At 32.3% G+C, this 17,022-nt stretch overlaps 1 protein-coding gene across 2 annotated transcripts; it reads left to right on the forward strand.

The window, feature by feature from the left end:
• Positions 1-1,168: 1,168 nt before the first annotated feature.
• Positions 1,169-16,614, forward strand: LOC140049270 (uncharacterized). Of its 2 annotated transcripts, none has more exons than XM_072094113.1 (4): positions 1,169-1,306; positions 11,676-12,681; positions 12,850-13,018; positions 13,539-16,614. In XM_072094113.1, the coding sequence occupies exons 2-4, from the start codon at positions 11,703-11,705 to the stop codon at positions 13,780-13,782; spliced, it is 1,392 nt and encodes a 463-aa protein (XP_071950214.1). In that variant the 5' UTR covers positions 1,169-1,306; positions 11,676-11,702; the 3' UTR covers positions 13,783-16,614. The 2 variants fall into 2 exon arrangements, with proteins under 2 accessions (XP_071950214.1, XP_071950215.1); XM_072094114.1 differs by lacking the exon at positions 1,169-1,306 and adding an exon at positions 8,486-8,623.
• Positions 16,615-17,022: the final 408 nt, after the last annotated feature.

Genomic DNA, 17,022 nt, shown 5'->3' on the forward strand with positions numbered 1-17,022 from the left:
TTAGTATTTTTTAAATAAATATTGCACGGTGTTAAATAATGTAAGATAAACAACAAATTAATGTAGTTGCTTTAATAACAAAAATAAAGTGACTACTCACTCGTTATCCGAGGCAATTATTGCATACACGGATAACATTCTTGGTCAGAATCCATACTGTGGCGCGGCGGTTCAGCACAGGAAAATCTCTATCTACATGCCTCTCGTGAATAAATCCATAAACCTTTTATACGGTGTTTATATTAGTGAGAAGTTACACACACACAAATAAACACTACCGAAACCTGAACATTCCTTTTATAAACAACTAACTTCAGGTACTATTTTTAAATCCATACTAAAAAAATAAAAACTATAATAATTATACGCAGAGGCAAAGAGCTGTGTTGTACAATTTGCGTAACGTACCATATTTTTAGTGGCTCCGCCTCAAACGTAGTTTTCCTATTCCGACTCTAACTAGGTAGGTATAAGCATAATGGGCGAATTTGATATAATTTTCAAGTTTTTTCATACAACTTCGTTTTGTGGGTGTTTTTTTTTTCTTAAATTACCATACGTTTTGTATATTTAGCTTTCAGATTTTTTCATGGGGGAAATTCAATTTTTTTTTTCGCTGTACAACTAAAAATAGTCAAAAACACATGTTTGAAAAGATAGACATGTTTATGACTATTTTTAGTTGTACAGCGAAAAAAAAGAACAAAAATTAAAGTTTGAAATAAGCGCTAAGTATCGCAGGGAAAATAAACGAAAATGTGTAGGGCCTGAGTAGGCCTAGATGAAAGTGATGTCATCTAAGCATTATGCCGGTCAGTGATAGTTAACATCCTTTGATTTTAGGATATTATCAATATTTTAGATTGTACAAGGTAATAACAGAAATCAATACATCGAAATTATAGACAGAAATTAAACATCGAAGAATACTAGACTAGTGAACTTTCCGGTACGATTACCAAAGTACAATAAAGGACGTCAGAAGAAGGTTAAATGCGTTCGATAGTGCCTGCTGAATTATGTTCCAATTTTAAACCTTAAACAAAAATATGATCCTCTAATCAGAGAACAGGAACATCAATTATCTCTGAATACGGTATTGTGCGGGGTATGTTCAATTCGATTGTGATGATTTAACTGCTCATTTATCTCGAGTCTTCCTGTTTTAGCGGATATTCGATGTTTTCCAAGGTCACCTAATGGCAATTCGTTTGCACTCAACGTTATTTTTTTAAACATAAAAAGAGTGCAGTATGACCATGATGCATGGCCCTTGGTGTGCTACAGAACGGACTTGATCTTACGAGTAAGTACCTAATTAACCATTCTCTAACCACTGCAAAATGCATGCTAGTCACGTATCCAGCTAACAGTCAAAACCGTTGTCGGAGAATCGATGATGTACCCCTTTTTTGTAAGACTAAGGAGGATGAAAAGCACCCTAACATTCTTAATCGAGCACTGAGTCTGAGGTAAACACATTAGGCCTACAGTATTTGACTTTGTTTAACACAATTTAACATTTGGTAAGATAGGCATACTATTTCATTTAAGAAGTACACTAAAATCCAACTGTCAAATAACCTGTACCTAAACATGTATTTGTTATATCATAGTTTTGGTATCCTAGTATAATTCATAAATTTGGAAATCGATTCGGTTTTATCACGGAGATCCATAACTGTATTACAGTACATGATTAATCATAATATTATTTGTAATTATTCGACAAAATATTTGAAGTAAACATAACTGATTTATGATCAACCATTAAAATAGATTCACTTTATTTAAGTCCTATCATTTATTTGCTTTTGCAAGATCCTCTGTATACATTTCTACTTAATTTTTGTGAGTGTGTATTGTAATTATTATAACAATAATGAGTATGAACTGATAATAACGGCATAGCGCCATCTTATAGGTATATAATTTATATTTCTATTTTTATTTGTATTAAATAAATTATTCTATCGATTTACTTTATTATTAGCCAAACTGTTGATTTGTCTCAAATTGATGTTCATGTTGATGTTCTGCTGCTTCTCTAAGTAAACAAAGTATTTATTTTTTTAAAGAGTTAATCTGTGGGGGTATAGCCTTTACAGTTTACACGTACAGTGGTCACCAGACCATAACGCCAGTCACGAGTCAGATTGACAACGACAGCATGCTTGTTGTATATTTCATTGGTTTTCTTTTCCTCATTTACAACGTCCACTTTAGCCTATGTAGTAAACCCCTTAACAGGAGTGGTGAAACATATTTCCACTCGTTCAGTTCATTTTCAGGGAAAGTGTGTCCACTTTAATAGGGGTGTATGCCTACTAAAGTTCTATTCAAGTTGTTAGCAATCTAAGTAATTGTATCACGTACACGTGCTGTGTATTTATAAAATTACCAATACGTTAATTAGACTAATTGTGTATTCAAAAGTTTTATTTTTTAGTTCTGTTGATTTTTTTTTTTTTTAATACTAACATTATTGTTTTCATCGTTTGAAATTAAAGCAAGCCATCAAGATTATTAAAACTGATAACACAAATCACAGCATCCTGCGGTTTCAAATTGTGTTTATAAGTGGCAAATATTTTCACTGTGGTGTGATATTAAAAAAACAAGGAAATAATAGGTTGTTGTAATTGTTTATTTGGTATCTCAGACATTTTATAAGTTGTAACAATATAAACCTATACTGTATTATTAGAAATATCATGACATCACTAGTTTCAGTTCTATTGTTTGAGCTTAGTCTAACGAAAAAGACCGAATGGAATTGTTTCTCCTTTGTGCGCGATACAGTGACCAATTTCATTCTTTATATACAATGTAGGCTAACTTTTAAATAATAAAAAACATACATGATACTGTACATGCATTTTAATATGTCATATTCTACATACCAGTATGAGATATAATTGTTATTAGGCCTATTACATTTTTTATATAGTTATTTATGAAAGCATTTATGGTGTTATGTATGTCTGTATATCATGACAAAAAGCTTAGGACTGATTGGACGACGTTTAAGACAACAGGGTGTGGGGCTTCTCAATCAAATGCACGGCCACGACTAACACCAAGGCTTAGGACTGATTGGACGACGTTTAAGACGGCAGGGTGCAGGACTTTCAATCACATGCACGGCCACGACTAACACCAAGTTAAATTATTCCAGTGAATGTCAGTGAATGGAATTATTTTTATTTTAATAGTTTTTCTTCTCTATAATACTGTTCTGCTCTAAACTATAGGAATTATTCTACTCTTTAATTAAAGCATTATACTCTGTTATGATCGTGTAAAATACAAAGCGTACCGTAAGTTTCCAGCAAATGCTCATAGGATCATATACAAATTGCAACTAAATGAATTATTCTTATGAAACAACGTCTCGACACTGTATGATTATATTTTCGCTGTTTTTGAATGCCCATATTATATGGAACATATAGTAGCCTACTGTAATCTTAACCGCATTTAATACAGTATTTTCAAACTTCGCCGTCAAAAAAGTGGTGAAAACCAGATAATTTAATATTAGATTTCAATTTGTAGAGAACGGAAGTAGACTGTATTGTTGGGAAACACGATGAAAACTAATTCGTTCAAATTAAGTCTAGGTTTATCGTTCAGCACCGGAAATATCACCTTGATATAAATAATTTTCCATGAAAAAAAAATTGAGTTCGATGACATTAAAGGAGCAAAGACGCAATGGGAAACATATTTACATTTAATCATTAAAGGTAAAAGTAATTTCTCAAGGATATATGGAATTGGTTTTTTCTATTTAAGGCGTGGGAATTACAATTTTTATCAAATGAAAATTTAGAAAATGATCGAAACACATAATCTGTGTATCTACATCTGTGAATTCAATTTTTCCTACTGTATCTCAACATAAATGTGGCATTATCTGTCCAGTGTCATAGGCAAACTCTTGTTATCGATCGCATCACATGTGACGCCTGTATTATGCTTATGTTAGGGCCTCGTGTGGGTTAGAACTATGATACACCTGATACTGAGCGACCTTTATGCAACATACATGCTCATGAATGCTTTTATTATTGCTTTTTCTTTTATATCTTTGTTTATTTTCGTAAATGCTGTTGTTAACCATACCTTGATGTTAAGATGAATGTTAATAAATTTGAATTTGGATACAGACTACACATGTTATACACACACTGTATTAATGCCTAAGATAAGCTATAGACATATAGACAAATTATACATACAGTATTGACTCATTGGCTTTCTAGTTCCAGCTCTAAATATTATATATATTAGCCCACATCTTGAATTTTCAGAAAAAGAATTGAAAACTTTAAACAGTGAAATTGCGGATGTAAATACATAAGATATTAGGTTAATAATTGCAATACACTCAACTCATTGTTTACAATGTTGTCTTGATATGTTTTAAATTCAGGTGTAATTATAGAGTAAGTCATAACAATGCAATAATGTATAATTTATTTATTCTGTGAAACTGGTAATTACCACATTTAGAAATGTTCATTCAATACGTTTATCATTGGAAATCACAAAGAGAAATGTGTAGCAAGTTGCACTTTCTCATTACAGAATTGATCAATCCTAATGATGTACTGTTAACTTAGTTTATGCACTCATCAGTCATAGAAATTGCTACTTCATTCAGATAAAAGTTACCGTTCCTTTGTCAACACTCTTTTTCAAGTGCTTATCGTTAATAATTTCCTTTTATAATTCCGTTTTATTTGTGAACACTAAATTCAATTTAATCATCATGACCGGCGTCATCATCAGTATTACTACACAGTACACTCTCCAAGATGACTCCGTGAATCTGTGCTTTCTTAATTTCAAAATCTTCATTTTCTCTTTGTACCTGTGCATAGTTTATTTACAGTACCTATCAGGGCGATTATTTTCCATAATTCTGTCATTTGTTTGTTTTCATACGCTAGTATTTCTAAATAGTTTGATATTTATCATGATTTTTTCCTTTTTAATTAAGCTATCCACTATAAGTCTAACGCCAACTTGTCGGTAATGTCTATCTATTGTCGCCTTGCAATCCTTAAGTCCAAGGTCAAAGTCAAATAAATAGGATATTTAGATTAATTGTACAATTAAAATTTGGGTCACACACAAGAAAGACAAATTCAGATAAATTGTTTTCACACATGAGCATACTAATCTATCTTTACGGTACGTACGGTAACTAATACTGTAGAAAGATAATGGATATGATTGGTTACACTATAACCTAATTTGTATCTAATACTATCATTATTTACCGTTACATTTTTATTTTAAGAAGACGATCAACGTCATTTTTATTTCAAGAAGACAATCAACGTCATTTTTAATGTTTTAAACATGATTGCACACATGAGCATACTAATCTATCTTTACGGTACGTACGGTAACTAATACTGTAGAAAGATAATGGATATGATTGGTTACACTATAACCTAATTTGTATCTAATAATATCATTATTTACCGTTATATTTTTATTTTAAGAAGACGATCAACGTCATTTTTATTTCAAGAAGACGATCAACGTCATTTTTAATGTTTTAAACATGATTGTATCCCTTGGCCTGTACATTCCAGCCTTGACCTTTAATCACTCGTGCTAATCTCTTTAATATAATAACAATCCTGAACGTGAACGAATAATCATCACTTATCAGTCTTTTCGTCTTTAAATTCGATTTATAAATTCTAATTGTCGTGCCGTAGTCTTTATTTATAGCTCAATTCCATTTCATTATGTATTTTTACCTCTGTTTTAGATTACCTTGTTACGTCTATCGTGTCAAATAAAGTTAGTTAATACTTACTGTATACAAACACCATCAATGTACGGTATAATACTCAATTTTTAAAATAGATTGAATTGAAATATATATTTATACTGGGTAACCTCTTCAGTCAAAGACTGGTCTCCCAGAGGGCCCAGTTGGTGATCAGTGGCTGTGATGTACTAATACACCGGGGTAACCCCCTACTCGTCTAGAAAGATGTACTAGGTTCTTTAAAGTGCACACGAGCAAGTTGTGTACACTGGACCTACGGTTTATAGTCCTTATCCGAGAAGACTCGTTCTACCACCAGAACCATGGAGTGAGTGAGCCTCGAACCTCTGCCGATGTTATGGCTACGTGATTACGGTTCCACTGTCTTAACCGCTCGGCCACTCACCCACCCTAGATCAATAGGCCTATACTGTATATATATATATTCTTTAAAATATGTTATGGAAAACAATCATTCTTTAATGATGTTAAAATTAGGCCTACGATCAAATGTATTTTACGCACATTTACCAGGTTTAGTAGGGCGTATACAATTAGTCATCATTAATAGCCCGGTTCAATGAATTCTACAAACAACGATACAATGTTAGGCCATTAACTAATAATTGCAATAACATTATGTTGCAGGATATATAGGCATAGCATCGGATTCAATGCATTTCAAAGCAAAGGAGGCTGTGAATGCACAATCGGCAAATCCGTAATGTGTCGGAAAAGCTTTTAACAGCATTTTCGCAGATTAATGTAAACATAAATCAAATGATAACAATGTATACGTGTTTCGTTTAATATTAAACCGTATGAAATAATAACGTCACGGAAATTTAAATAGATACTAAACGTCAGACAAAACCCGGGGCAGTGAACAAGTAGGCTCAGCTCTTAACAATGTAGGCCGACATTATTGATCGCTAAGAATTTCTATTGGTTAATTGGTTCTGGAACGCGAGGCAAGATATTTGACCAATCTTGTCATTTTAAATCGGTTGCGCTGCGCTTACGCCCTTACGTTGCTTCCTAGTGTGAACTTAAATCATCAAAATGATGAATTATTCGGAAAAATTAATTCATAAAAATACGAACCCTCACGCGCTGTATGTATATTTAGAACCGATTTTCGACATAACAGTTTCGATTGAACAAAAAGTACATTTTTATGTAACGCAATGATCGTTATCTGTGGTCATATAAAAAGAAAAGAAAGCTGAAATAATAAGCGGGTCCGCCGCCGACGACAAGCCTGTCAATAACCGATGCCTTGGTGTCAATAACCGTCTTAACAGAATGTCTATAATATGGAATAATTGCTCATGCAGAGTGAATAATCATATCTACAACGTCTAGTTTGGAGTACAATCATAATGCCATGCCACCACGAAAAGACAAAATTTGACACCGCATCTTTAAACACTGATGAATATTTTTACGCGCGCGTCGACTGTTACTTGTTGCATCGCATGGTGTCGGTTATTTAAATACGGATGACCTACGATCGTTGTTTGTTGAGCGTGATTTAAAACTACTTACATTGTATATTCTAAATAATACAATTAATCAATATACTTTTCTTTGTCGCCGTTGTCGTGAATAAATGAGTTGATATTGTCTTACCGCGCCTCCCAACTGAGCGCCTGGGAAGTAGTCAGTGATGAAGTAACAGATAACAGCTTGTTGATTGAAGTGGCATTTGATTTTAAATCAAGGGTCTTGATTTCATATCGCAACAATAACTGAGATATAAGTACTTTACAAGATTTGTTAAACAAAACTGAAGTCATGGGGTATTATTATAATATAATTGTGTAGTTCCGGGAATAAACATTTTATTGTTTATTATAAAAATAATTTTAAAAATTGTGAATTCCTACATATAACATTATACGAAGAAAGAACACTTTTAAACAAGTGGATATTTTTACGATGCTCTGCTTTACTGATGACGAATATAAGTTGAGTTATTATCAATGTTAATTAATTTTAAATGTGTAATAGATAACAGTATATAGGACATAGATACCTGTGTTCTAGGTGAAGAATACTTTTGGAAATAGAAAACGTTTAAGCATGAGTTGTAGTGCGGGCATGAGCTGATGAAGATGATATTGGATGAAAAGAATTAGGAGAGTAAATATATTTGGTGATCTAACGAAGATGAACAATTGACAAAAACGATAACAAACAATAAACTATAAACATGGTCGACATTATGATGGTAATCAAAGTGTAAAGGCCAAAATTTATACAGACGAGTGGTAACGGTAATAAAATATAGAATCTAGATTTATCCTTTCAATTTACACTACATCAACGTGGATCGGACGGTTTTCGCTCAGGAAAGATACAGATTCTACGCGGGACAAGCTACGCGGTTTTCCGCTTACCGTTACTGCTCGTCTGTGTAAATTGGCCTTTAAATGGGTAGATATTATTACCGGCACAAAAATGAGGAAAAGAAGCGATAATTCTAATCGTGGTGAAAATATGACAGTATTGGAACAATAAATTATCAAAGATAAAAACGTGTTCGAAATAATTCGACGTGTCAATATGTGTCACTTGTCGCATCTTGTGAGTGGCCTTCTGGGACCTCCCCCTATGTCATGAACTTCTCGCGTTACATTTTATCGCGTGCCATTTATCCAAACAATTGTACTACTTTATCTCTGGCATTTTGACTCCCAGTTTAGTTCGCTTTGGTGCCTGCAAGTTACTGATTTTATAATCGCTTTAAACGATTACACGAGAGTTTATGCTTTTCTGCTTGGAAAATAGTGGATATTAATTTGGTCATAACACTAATAACGGGTAAGATAGGTTTTATTTTTACAAACTTATTTTGATTTTTTTTCTCGTATAAATTTACTCTTATAAAGAAACTAACAATTAACATGATCTCATACGACCGTGGCCGAATGCTTGCTTTGCACTTATTAGCCAACCCCGTATCCATTCCAACAATCATATAACGTTTATCCTTAAAGCTTAAAATAACTATTTTCATAATGATATTAGGCCTAAATAGGTAAAATTCAACTTACTTACGTGATTCAGAGCACCGTCCACCTAGGCTATATTCGCACATCTATACCTGTTCTTCAATTTTGTGAAGATGCTCGTGTACGGATAAAGCAGATTTGTATGTAGTTGACTTCAACAACATCACAGTCGTACATGAGATATGGATTGCATACTAATGTACGAATAGTGCTTTTGAATCAACTAAACTACAGTATTGCCTTGATTTTTATCATGAAACAAGTAGGATACGTTATAGTCAAAAGGTATCATATCACTTACCCTATAGTAATAAATAGATTCCTCGTTAAAGCAAAATATAAAATCAATTAGCTAGATGTGTAGATACTTTTTTTAACATTTTGCCTCGTAACGTCTGACGCAAACATCAACGTATAATACGTCATATAAATAACGTCGTTGTTTCTTACATATTATTTAACATTAAATGACAATACAACATGCCTGAGAAACAAATGTGTGGCTTAAAAAAATGTTAGTACTATTTGTGGAAGAACAAAGAGGTAAACCCGTTTTATTTTGACTTGAACCACCACATTATGACCCAGTTGCCAAAGCTCGTGTTTTTAAGTTCTAAATAACTTTCAAGCCTGAAAGACAATTTTTTGTTAACATTCAAACGATTGAAAAAAAAGATTTCCAGCTTAGTCCCACTTTGAAACTTTTGTTACTATACTCCACTTACATTTATTATGTGTTTGTTGTCAGTAAGTCTTCTCGGATAAGAACTATAACCCGTAAGTCGTGTGCCCTTTAGAGAACCTAGTACATCTTTCGAGACGAGTATTACCCCAGTGTACTAGAGAACCTAGTACATCTTTCGAGACAAGTATTACCCCAGTGTACTAGAGAACCTAGTACATCTTTCGAGACAAGTATTACCCCAGTGTACTAGTTCACACAGCCACCACTGTCACACACATTCACCACTTAAAGTCTTCTTGTATTAGTAGTCTTCCAAGTTGCAAAAGTCTTCAGGTTGTTGAAGGCATCATAATAGAAAGGAAAAAATAGAAAACAATGTTATTTGATCAAATATGTTTCGATCTTCCAATTAAATGTCGGTGCCAGAGGCTAATTTTATAATCAGGGTTACAGTGCGATGATTTAACTGGGTGGAAACACCGCGCCGACGTATTTTATTTTATTTTTTTGTTACCTCTCAATTTAATTCATACTTATTCTTTTAAATGCAAGAGAGAAAATTGCATGACTACCATATCCTCACAAATAAGTAATTTGTACTATTATATTCAGCCGTTTTATTGCATTTTCGTAGGGAGAGTGTGTGGAATGTGTTTACATTTGTGTGTGTCATATTATCGCATTTGTATATATAAATAAGATGACTGATTGTCACTCACAGATTTTAAATTGGGTGTTCACATTAGGAAATAAGAACTTTCATCGAAAGTGTTGCCGAATGACAGCTTTGTGGGTTAAACCATGTTTGTGCTGCGGATGGGTTAAAGCTATAAACATCGCTATTAAATCACAGTTAAATCTCTTTTTCATTTTACTAGCAATATTAAGGAGGTAATTTATCACTTGTTACACGACCTTCGCAGGAAACAACATATCTCTTTTAGACTTGATGTCTAAGAAATCATAAATCTGTTACAGTATATACAAAGTTTATTTTCCATAACTGTCATGTGATTACGTCGTGTTTCGTTAAGCTATAAGCGATATACTATATACTACTAGTGTACAGAAATTCATATTTTTGTTTATAACTTAATTAACTTTTACTTTAGTAGAGCCATGGCTAAGATGAGAACGAATGGCAACATCATAACCTTTTTTAGGCATCATAATATTATTAGTCCACCATTGGTGTTATAAAAAGTATTGTATTGACGACTTCTACTAAATAAAAACAAGCATTTTCTTACACAAAAACGCCGCTCGACATTTTAACATTAAACATTGTTCTTTTGATTAATTTATGATTAATTATTAAAAAGATGTCCTTTAATCGCAAAAATACATACAAATCACAGATAGTTCTTCAATTATGAATCACATGCCCATTTTTGCACTAGTTAATTGTATTGATTGATTGATTGATTTTATTTGATATTCATACACAAAAGTTAAAATATACAATTTACAAAAAGAATACCAGGATAACCCATTAAGTCGACAAATAAAAGTAAACTTATTTCCAATGGGGTCCAATCCGTATTAACTGAAAAAGTGAGTATACACAGCATTTGAAAGAAGACATGTGTACCTTTCCAACAATGAATTATTTGCCAACAAATATTAATTTACTAATTCAAAAATGTCATTTAAAAATGGTCAATTTTGAACTTCACTGTGCTGTAGCCTGTTTATGTGTGACCTCAACCTGTACTGTAGGAATGCAATTACTGAATAGACAACGTGACTTCATGGTGCTGGTATACAAGTGAGAAAATTCTGCCCAGTCTGTTGATTCGCGTCAACCAATCAAAGGGCGAGAATCCAAAATCGTTCAACCGTGAGCCCTCATAGACTCTCTTTTCCCAGACGTTTTCGCAAAACTGTCAGCCTTAGATACTACAGATACCACTATAAAACAGCTTATTAATGAATATGTCCTCCTGGGACATTGCTGGCTAGAGCCGCGGCGTGATAAAGAGTAGGCCTACTATAGTTTTGAAAAGAAACAGCTCAACGCCAGAGATTCGGTTTTTTTTCTTTTTAAATAAAACAATTATAAGCATTTTGATAATCAAATTCCAGCTTCTCACATACTTTTAGTCCCCATTCTCTAAGTTTTTATATCGAATAGGAATGAAATTTTAATGACCACACACATTTATTTTAATTACAGGTCGTATGATACGATAATTGAAGCATTATGTATTCATCGTGGATATCTGCAATCGTCACCCTGGCTCTAATCTCAGATTGTTATGGACAAGTTAGAGAGCCAAAAATAACTCGTACTGTTCATGCACGTACATCAACTAATACCCAGCGGACTTCAGGGGCAAGAGGTAATACATTAAAAAAGAGACCTGTTCTTCAAACTCCGGACCCAAGATCTTCCATCATCACTAAAATCGATGAGCTGCACACAGCAGTGGAGACGCAAAGAAACGTGTTTGTTACGCACAAAAGAGACTTTGACAACCACATTTCGTCAATCGAACGCAGGTTCTCTGAGATGTCCAGTAAGATGCAATTTCTTTTGAATAAGAATATAGATCTTGAAAATCAATTAAAGTCAATAAACGAAAAGTTTGTGCTTGTTCCAAAGGAAAAGGTGCAGCAAAATGATGGTGAGCTTGGTAATAACACTGTTACCCAAGCACGTTCTGTTTCCAAATCTGCAGTTGAAGATTATCTGTCAAACAGAGGTGCTGAGCTTATTGAAATGATGCCACCACAAAAAAAGGCGAAAGTTCCTCAGAAGTCTACTTCTGCTCGATCTGGAAATCATAAAAATTATTTAGTTAATAACAACAGTTCTAACAAACAAAAACCAGACTACGTTAGCGATGCATTGTTAAGACTTTTCGCACAGGACAAACATACACACGATCGATTGTTGACACTGGAAGCAAAGATCACAGCTTTTGATGTCGCAGAATCTGTTACCACTACCATTATTGTTGAGGCATGTAATGAAACAGACAGCACTACTGAAATATTGGAATTAAAGGATATGGAAAAAAGAGTCGGCGATTTGGAGAAAAAAATTGAATGGAATAATATAAATTCACCTTATGACTTAAAAGAGGAGCAAACTAATAAGATAGGCGTAATTGAAGCACGTGGATCAAAAAGGTCTAAGTACAAAAATGAGGTCTATGACGCCAGGGCAGCAGCGACTGGTATGTGAATCCTATTTAAAGTAACGCTATTACTTTCCTCCCTTAAATCTGGGTGGGGCAGTGTGAACTAATATAATAGCATTATGATGATTAAAGTCACTCAAATAATTTAAACTTTGATAAACATCAATAACAAATTCATCTTTTTTCTTCATTTTATTTCATTAGAAGCCAGGAAGTCACTGTTTTCTGCAGCACGTACAACTGTATTTTACGGCAGTGATAAAAACGCTCTCAACATCACGTTCAATCACATATACGTCAACAAAGGAAAACATTTTCTATATAATAGTACGTTTGTATGTCATCTCGATGGATTCTACTTTTTCACATTTACGTAAGTTATAATTAAAAATGTTTATTGATCGTCACACAAAGGGGGAACTGTAGCTTAGTTGACGTTTTTCCTTTCCATGTCCAGGGTTAAACTCCATAAGCACGATAAATTATATTATTATTAGAATGCATATTACATTTTATTTTTAAACGTTGGTGAATTTCCCTTAAAGACACTTTCTAAGTTAAGGACTGCATTTTATGTAAAAATAAAAACCTGTACTATGTGGGCCTATTAGGAAAATGGGTTCGTCTTTAAACGGTTAAAAATGTGAACAATAAATACCAGCATGCATCTCGCGTGGATTAATATAATATTCTATTTATACTTCAGTGATGCACCCACTCTTGATCGTAGATCGTGAAGAGATAAGTGTCGTGTAGCATATACTAAAACAATGTACTTATTGCAAAATGCTCAATACAAACATTATTTTTAAATTCCAATACTGCATATATCCTCAGTTAACGTTTAAGGCCCATTGGTACGTTGAATTATATTTTCAGCATTTTCATTTCAGTATAAGATCACGTGATGGTTTTTTTTCGTACGTTACGCTAATGAAAAACGATGAACCTCAAACAAGTATCTCAGCGGATAGTGATGATAGGAACATAATGCAGACACAAAGTACAATACTAAAGCTATCATATGATGATAAAGTTTGGCTGCGAGTAGGGCCTAACCGAAAATATGGATTCGACAGTGAAGAAACTAATAAATACATGACGTTTAGTGGTTTCCTTATTTATAAAGGTTCCTAGTATAAAACAACTTTAAGATATGTGTGTTGAAAGCACGCTTGTGAGGACTACTTATGACATTGTACCTTTTGTAAATATGTATCAATATAAGAAACGGCTGCTATGACCATATGACAATGGATCAATGATGATTTTAGGCATAACAAACTAAGTTAAAGGCCTTGTGTTTATTCGGCTCAATTTATATAAGGAAATCAATTTCTATTTATTTTAAAGATATTATTTTTTTCCTTTCTCTTTTGTGGCGTAAACACCATTTTAATTCATATTATTATCATCAAAATCTTTACATCTTCAATATCACATTTTTGCTATTTTTTCATGTTTTTTTAATTAAAATTGGATAAACTTCGTCAGTGTTATGACATTTAAAATGTTGTAAATTCAAAATTTTAATTTTCTTAATTAATTTTTTACAAACAAAATAAAGTTAAAAAAGCAAAAACAAAAGTTAACACAAAGACGATATGCATACTGCATCGTTAACCTTTTTGTCTCCAAGTTGTTTTACACTGGCTTTAATCTACATGTTGTTAAACTTAAACGCATTGCATTTCTCAGTTGATTTTTTATATTAAATTTAGGTTTTCCTAATTACCGTTTCTGATTTAGACTATTTAGAGTGGATTAGAAAACTGTATTATAATAATAATTGTCCAATTGATCCTGCGAGTTACCATCTCGGTTTAAATTCGATAGGGAAAAGGATAATCTTTCTGTCTATATTTTTTGTTTGTTTGTGGCAATGAAAAAGTAAAACGGTGAAGCTGTTTTAGTATTGCTTACAAAAAATAAAGAGACTCAAACGGGGAACTAGGAATTTTTTTCGAGTATTAAATGTGAAAACGATGGCATGAAAAGGAAAAAGATATTTGGTATATCTTTGTTATAGTTTAATTCGAATTGTTTTAATTCTTATATTTAGTGTGTTTTGTTATAAATCATAATAACTGTAAATTTGAAGAAATACAATTATTAAAAAACAACAAATATTAGACACCCGATTAGATTACCGTAACTTATTACAACTGAAGGACATTTTGCGGTTATTCGATTAAACTTTTGACAGAATGTCTTTACAAAAGCCAAAAAAGGAAAATCAGGCACAAACAAAGCATACCCGTATTATTTTACAGAAAAACGTCCCCTGTTACACTTGGTTTTATGTTTTTCAGACATTTTAAGACTGTAAATTACAAGCTTATAAACCGAGGAAAAGTGAAATTCAGTTAATTGGCTAATTTTGATATTGTTTTGTATAGATTTGTGTATTGGTTTTCTTAAAAACCAATGGTATGTTGGTGTATTAGCTATTTGCCAAACAATTACTTGGAAGTTGTGAACGTTATCAAGCTAACAAACAAACTTGAATACAGAGACATTAAAGATAAAAAATTCATCACATCAATTTTAATTTTATTTACGGTTGTTAAATTAAAGATTTTGGTTTTTCGTTATATGGTTTAAAATACCTTTAAATGTAAAAGGTTTTAGTAAACTGTTCTTACTTCCATTGTAATTCATCGATAAAGTAAGTTAATCTGGTCTTGATGCCATTGTTTGGATTTGTATTCCTATACTCTTTTTCATTATTATATGAATTATTGATGTGTAATATATTATATATAAGTTTATACGTTTTTTTAAATCGAAATCACAAAACTTTAGAATTGAATTTGAATAGAAATTGTCTTGGATAATTCAACTGATTTAAAAAAAAAATCGGTTGATCAAATTTATTTTTGATTTTATATTTTTTATCTGGTTTGTAGTAAGTAACTGCCAAATATAACTTGTTACTGTCTAAGATTTGTTTTGTTTCAACACTTATTTTGTTAAATTAAAACAAATGTCCAAATATTCTCAATAAACATTTTGTAGTGTGTATAATTGTAATTGTTCTCACCTGTTTTATCAAAGGCTCTATATACCTGCCATACAAAGCAGGGTGGTTTGAGAAAAATAGACATAGGCTATTGTAAATAATTACAGGTATTAAAATCTATAGGCCTATGTATAAGCTTCAATACCAATTGGCTTACTATTTAATTGTTATAGCGTATTGCGCTACGTTAAACAATTGAGAATAATCTTATTCCTCCATGGTTAAAACGCATAGATATGCATTTAATTATGTCTGTAAGTAGTGTTACATTTAGATGGAAATATAAATATGCGGCCTAAGTTCATAGACTAAATATTGTGAATAAAAAAATGAGTACCGGTAATGTTTTAATAAGATTAATATTAATTGTTTAATTACATCCTTCACGGACATTATTATAATGATATTATGGGTAGCCTAAAATCTATAAAAACACCATGCTGCCTTGTGTACTTTGTTTAGATCTAATTTATGTCATTAGGTTTTAAAACTTTGATTATTTTCATTGTAGATTGACACATTTGTCACTGGTGAGTGGAACACATCACCCTTAAAACTATTATTTTTTAAATATATTACTACTAAACAATGTTGAGTATAATACATATGCAATTATGAAAAAATAATACAATTAGAATAATTTCCAACACTAAATAAAAACATGTATAGACTTATTTGAATAAAACGATTCATTTTTTTAAATATTTACAAATTAAAATGACCGAAATATAGAACATAATAATAGTAATTATGTGGTTTCATAACCAAGTCAAAATTCAATTCAATTCAATTCATCTTTTATTTCAGACAATTGTCCATAATGGTAACATTACACACAAAAAAAGAGAGAGGACCAAAACTTTTATCTATTGGTATATAGTGCCTCTCTCCATTTGTAGTACATGTTTGAACAAATATTTATATATACAAATTAACATTAAAAGATCCGAATCAACATGATTATAAGAAATTAAAACACCCTCTCTCAAACTTTATTTCTAGAACAGCCTCTGATATATCATCGGAGTCCTGACGCGAAATTAATTGCACTCCTTCTTTCTCCGTAAAACGTGTTTTTTTATTTTCTCTAAATCAACTGAAGATAATCGTGCTAATTGGGGATTAGACTCAGCAGACTAAAATCTGTATAAATGTACTTTTTGCAATCACGTTTGAAACGTGTTGATGGGGAGGTAAAGTTTGAACAGCATGTGATGGCTTGATTTCTGCTTGAGATGACAACAGCCGGGATGTGTTATGAAGATAACGGATGCTATATGCCACATTCTTGATAACGGTTTAATGCGCTTACGTTTGCTTAATTTCAGTTCACCTATAATCACTATGATGGCCTT

Source organism: Antedon mediterranea, chromosome 5, assembly GCF_964355755.1.
Source record: "Antedon mediterranea chromosome 5, ecAntMedi1.1, whole genome shotgun sequence".
Classification (NCBI taxonomy): Eukaryota; Metazoa; Echinodermata; class Crinoidea; order Comatulida; family Antedonidae; genus Antedon; species Antedon mediterranea.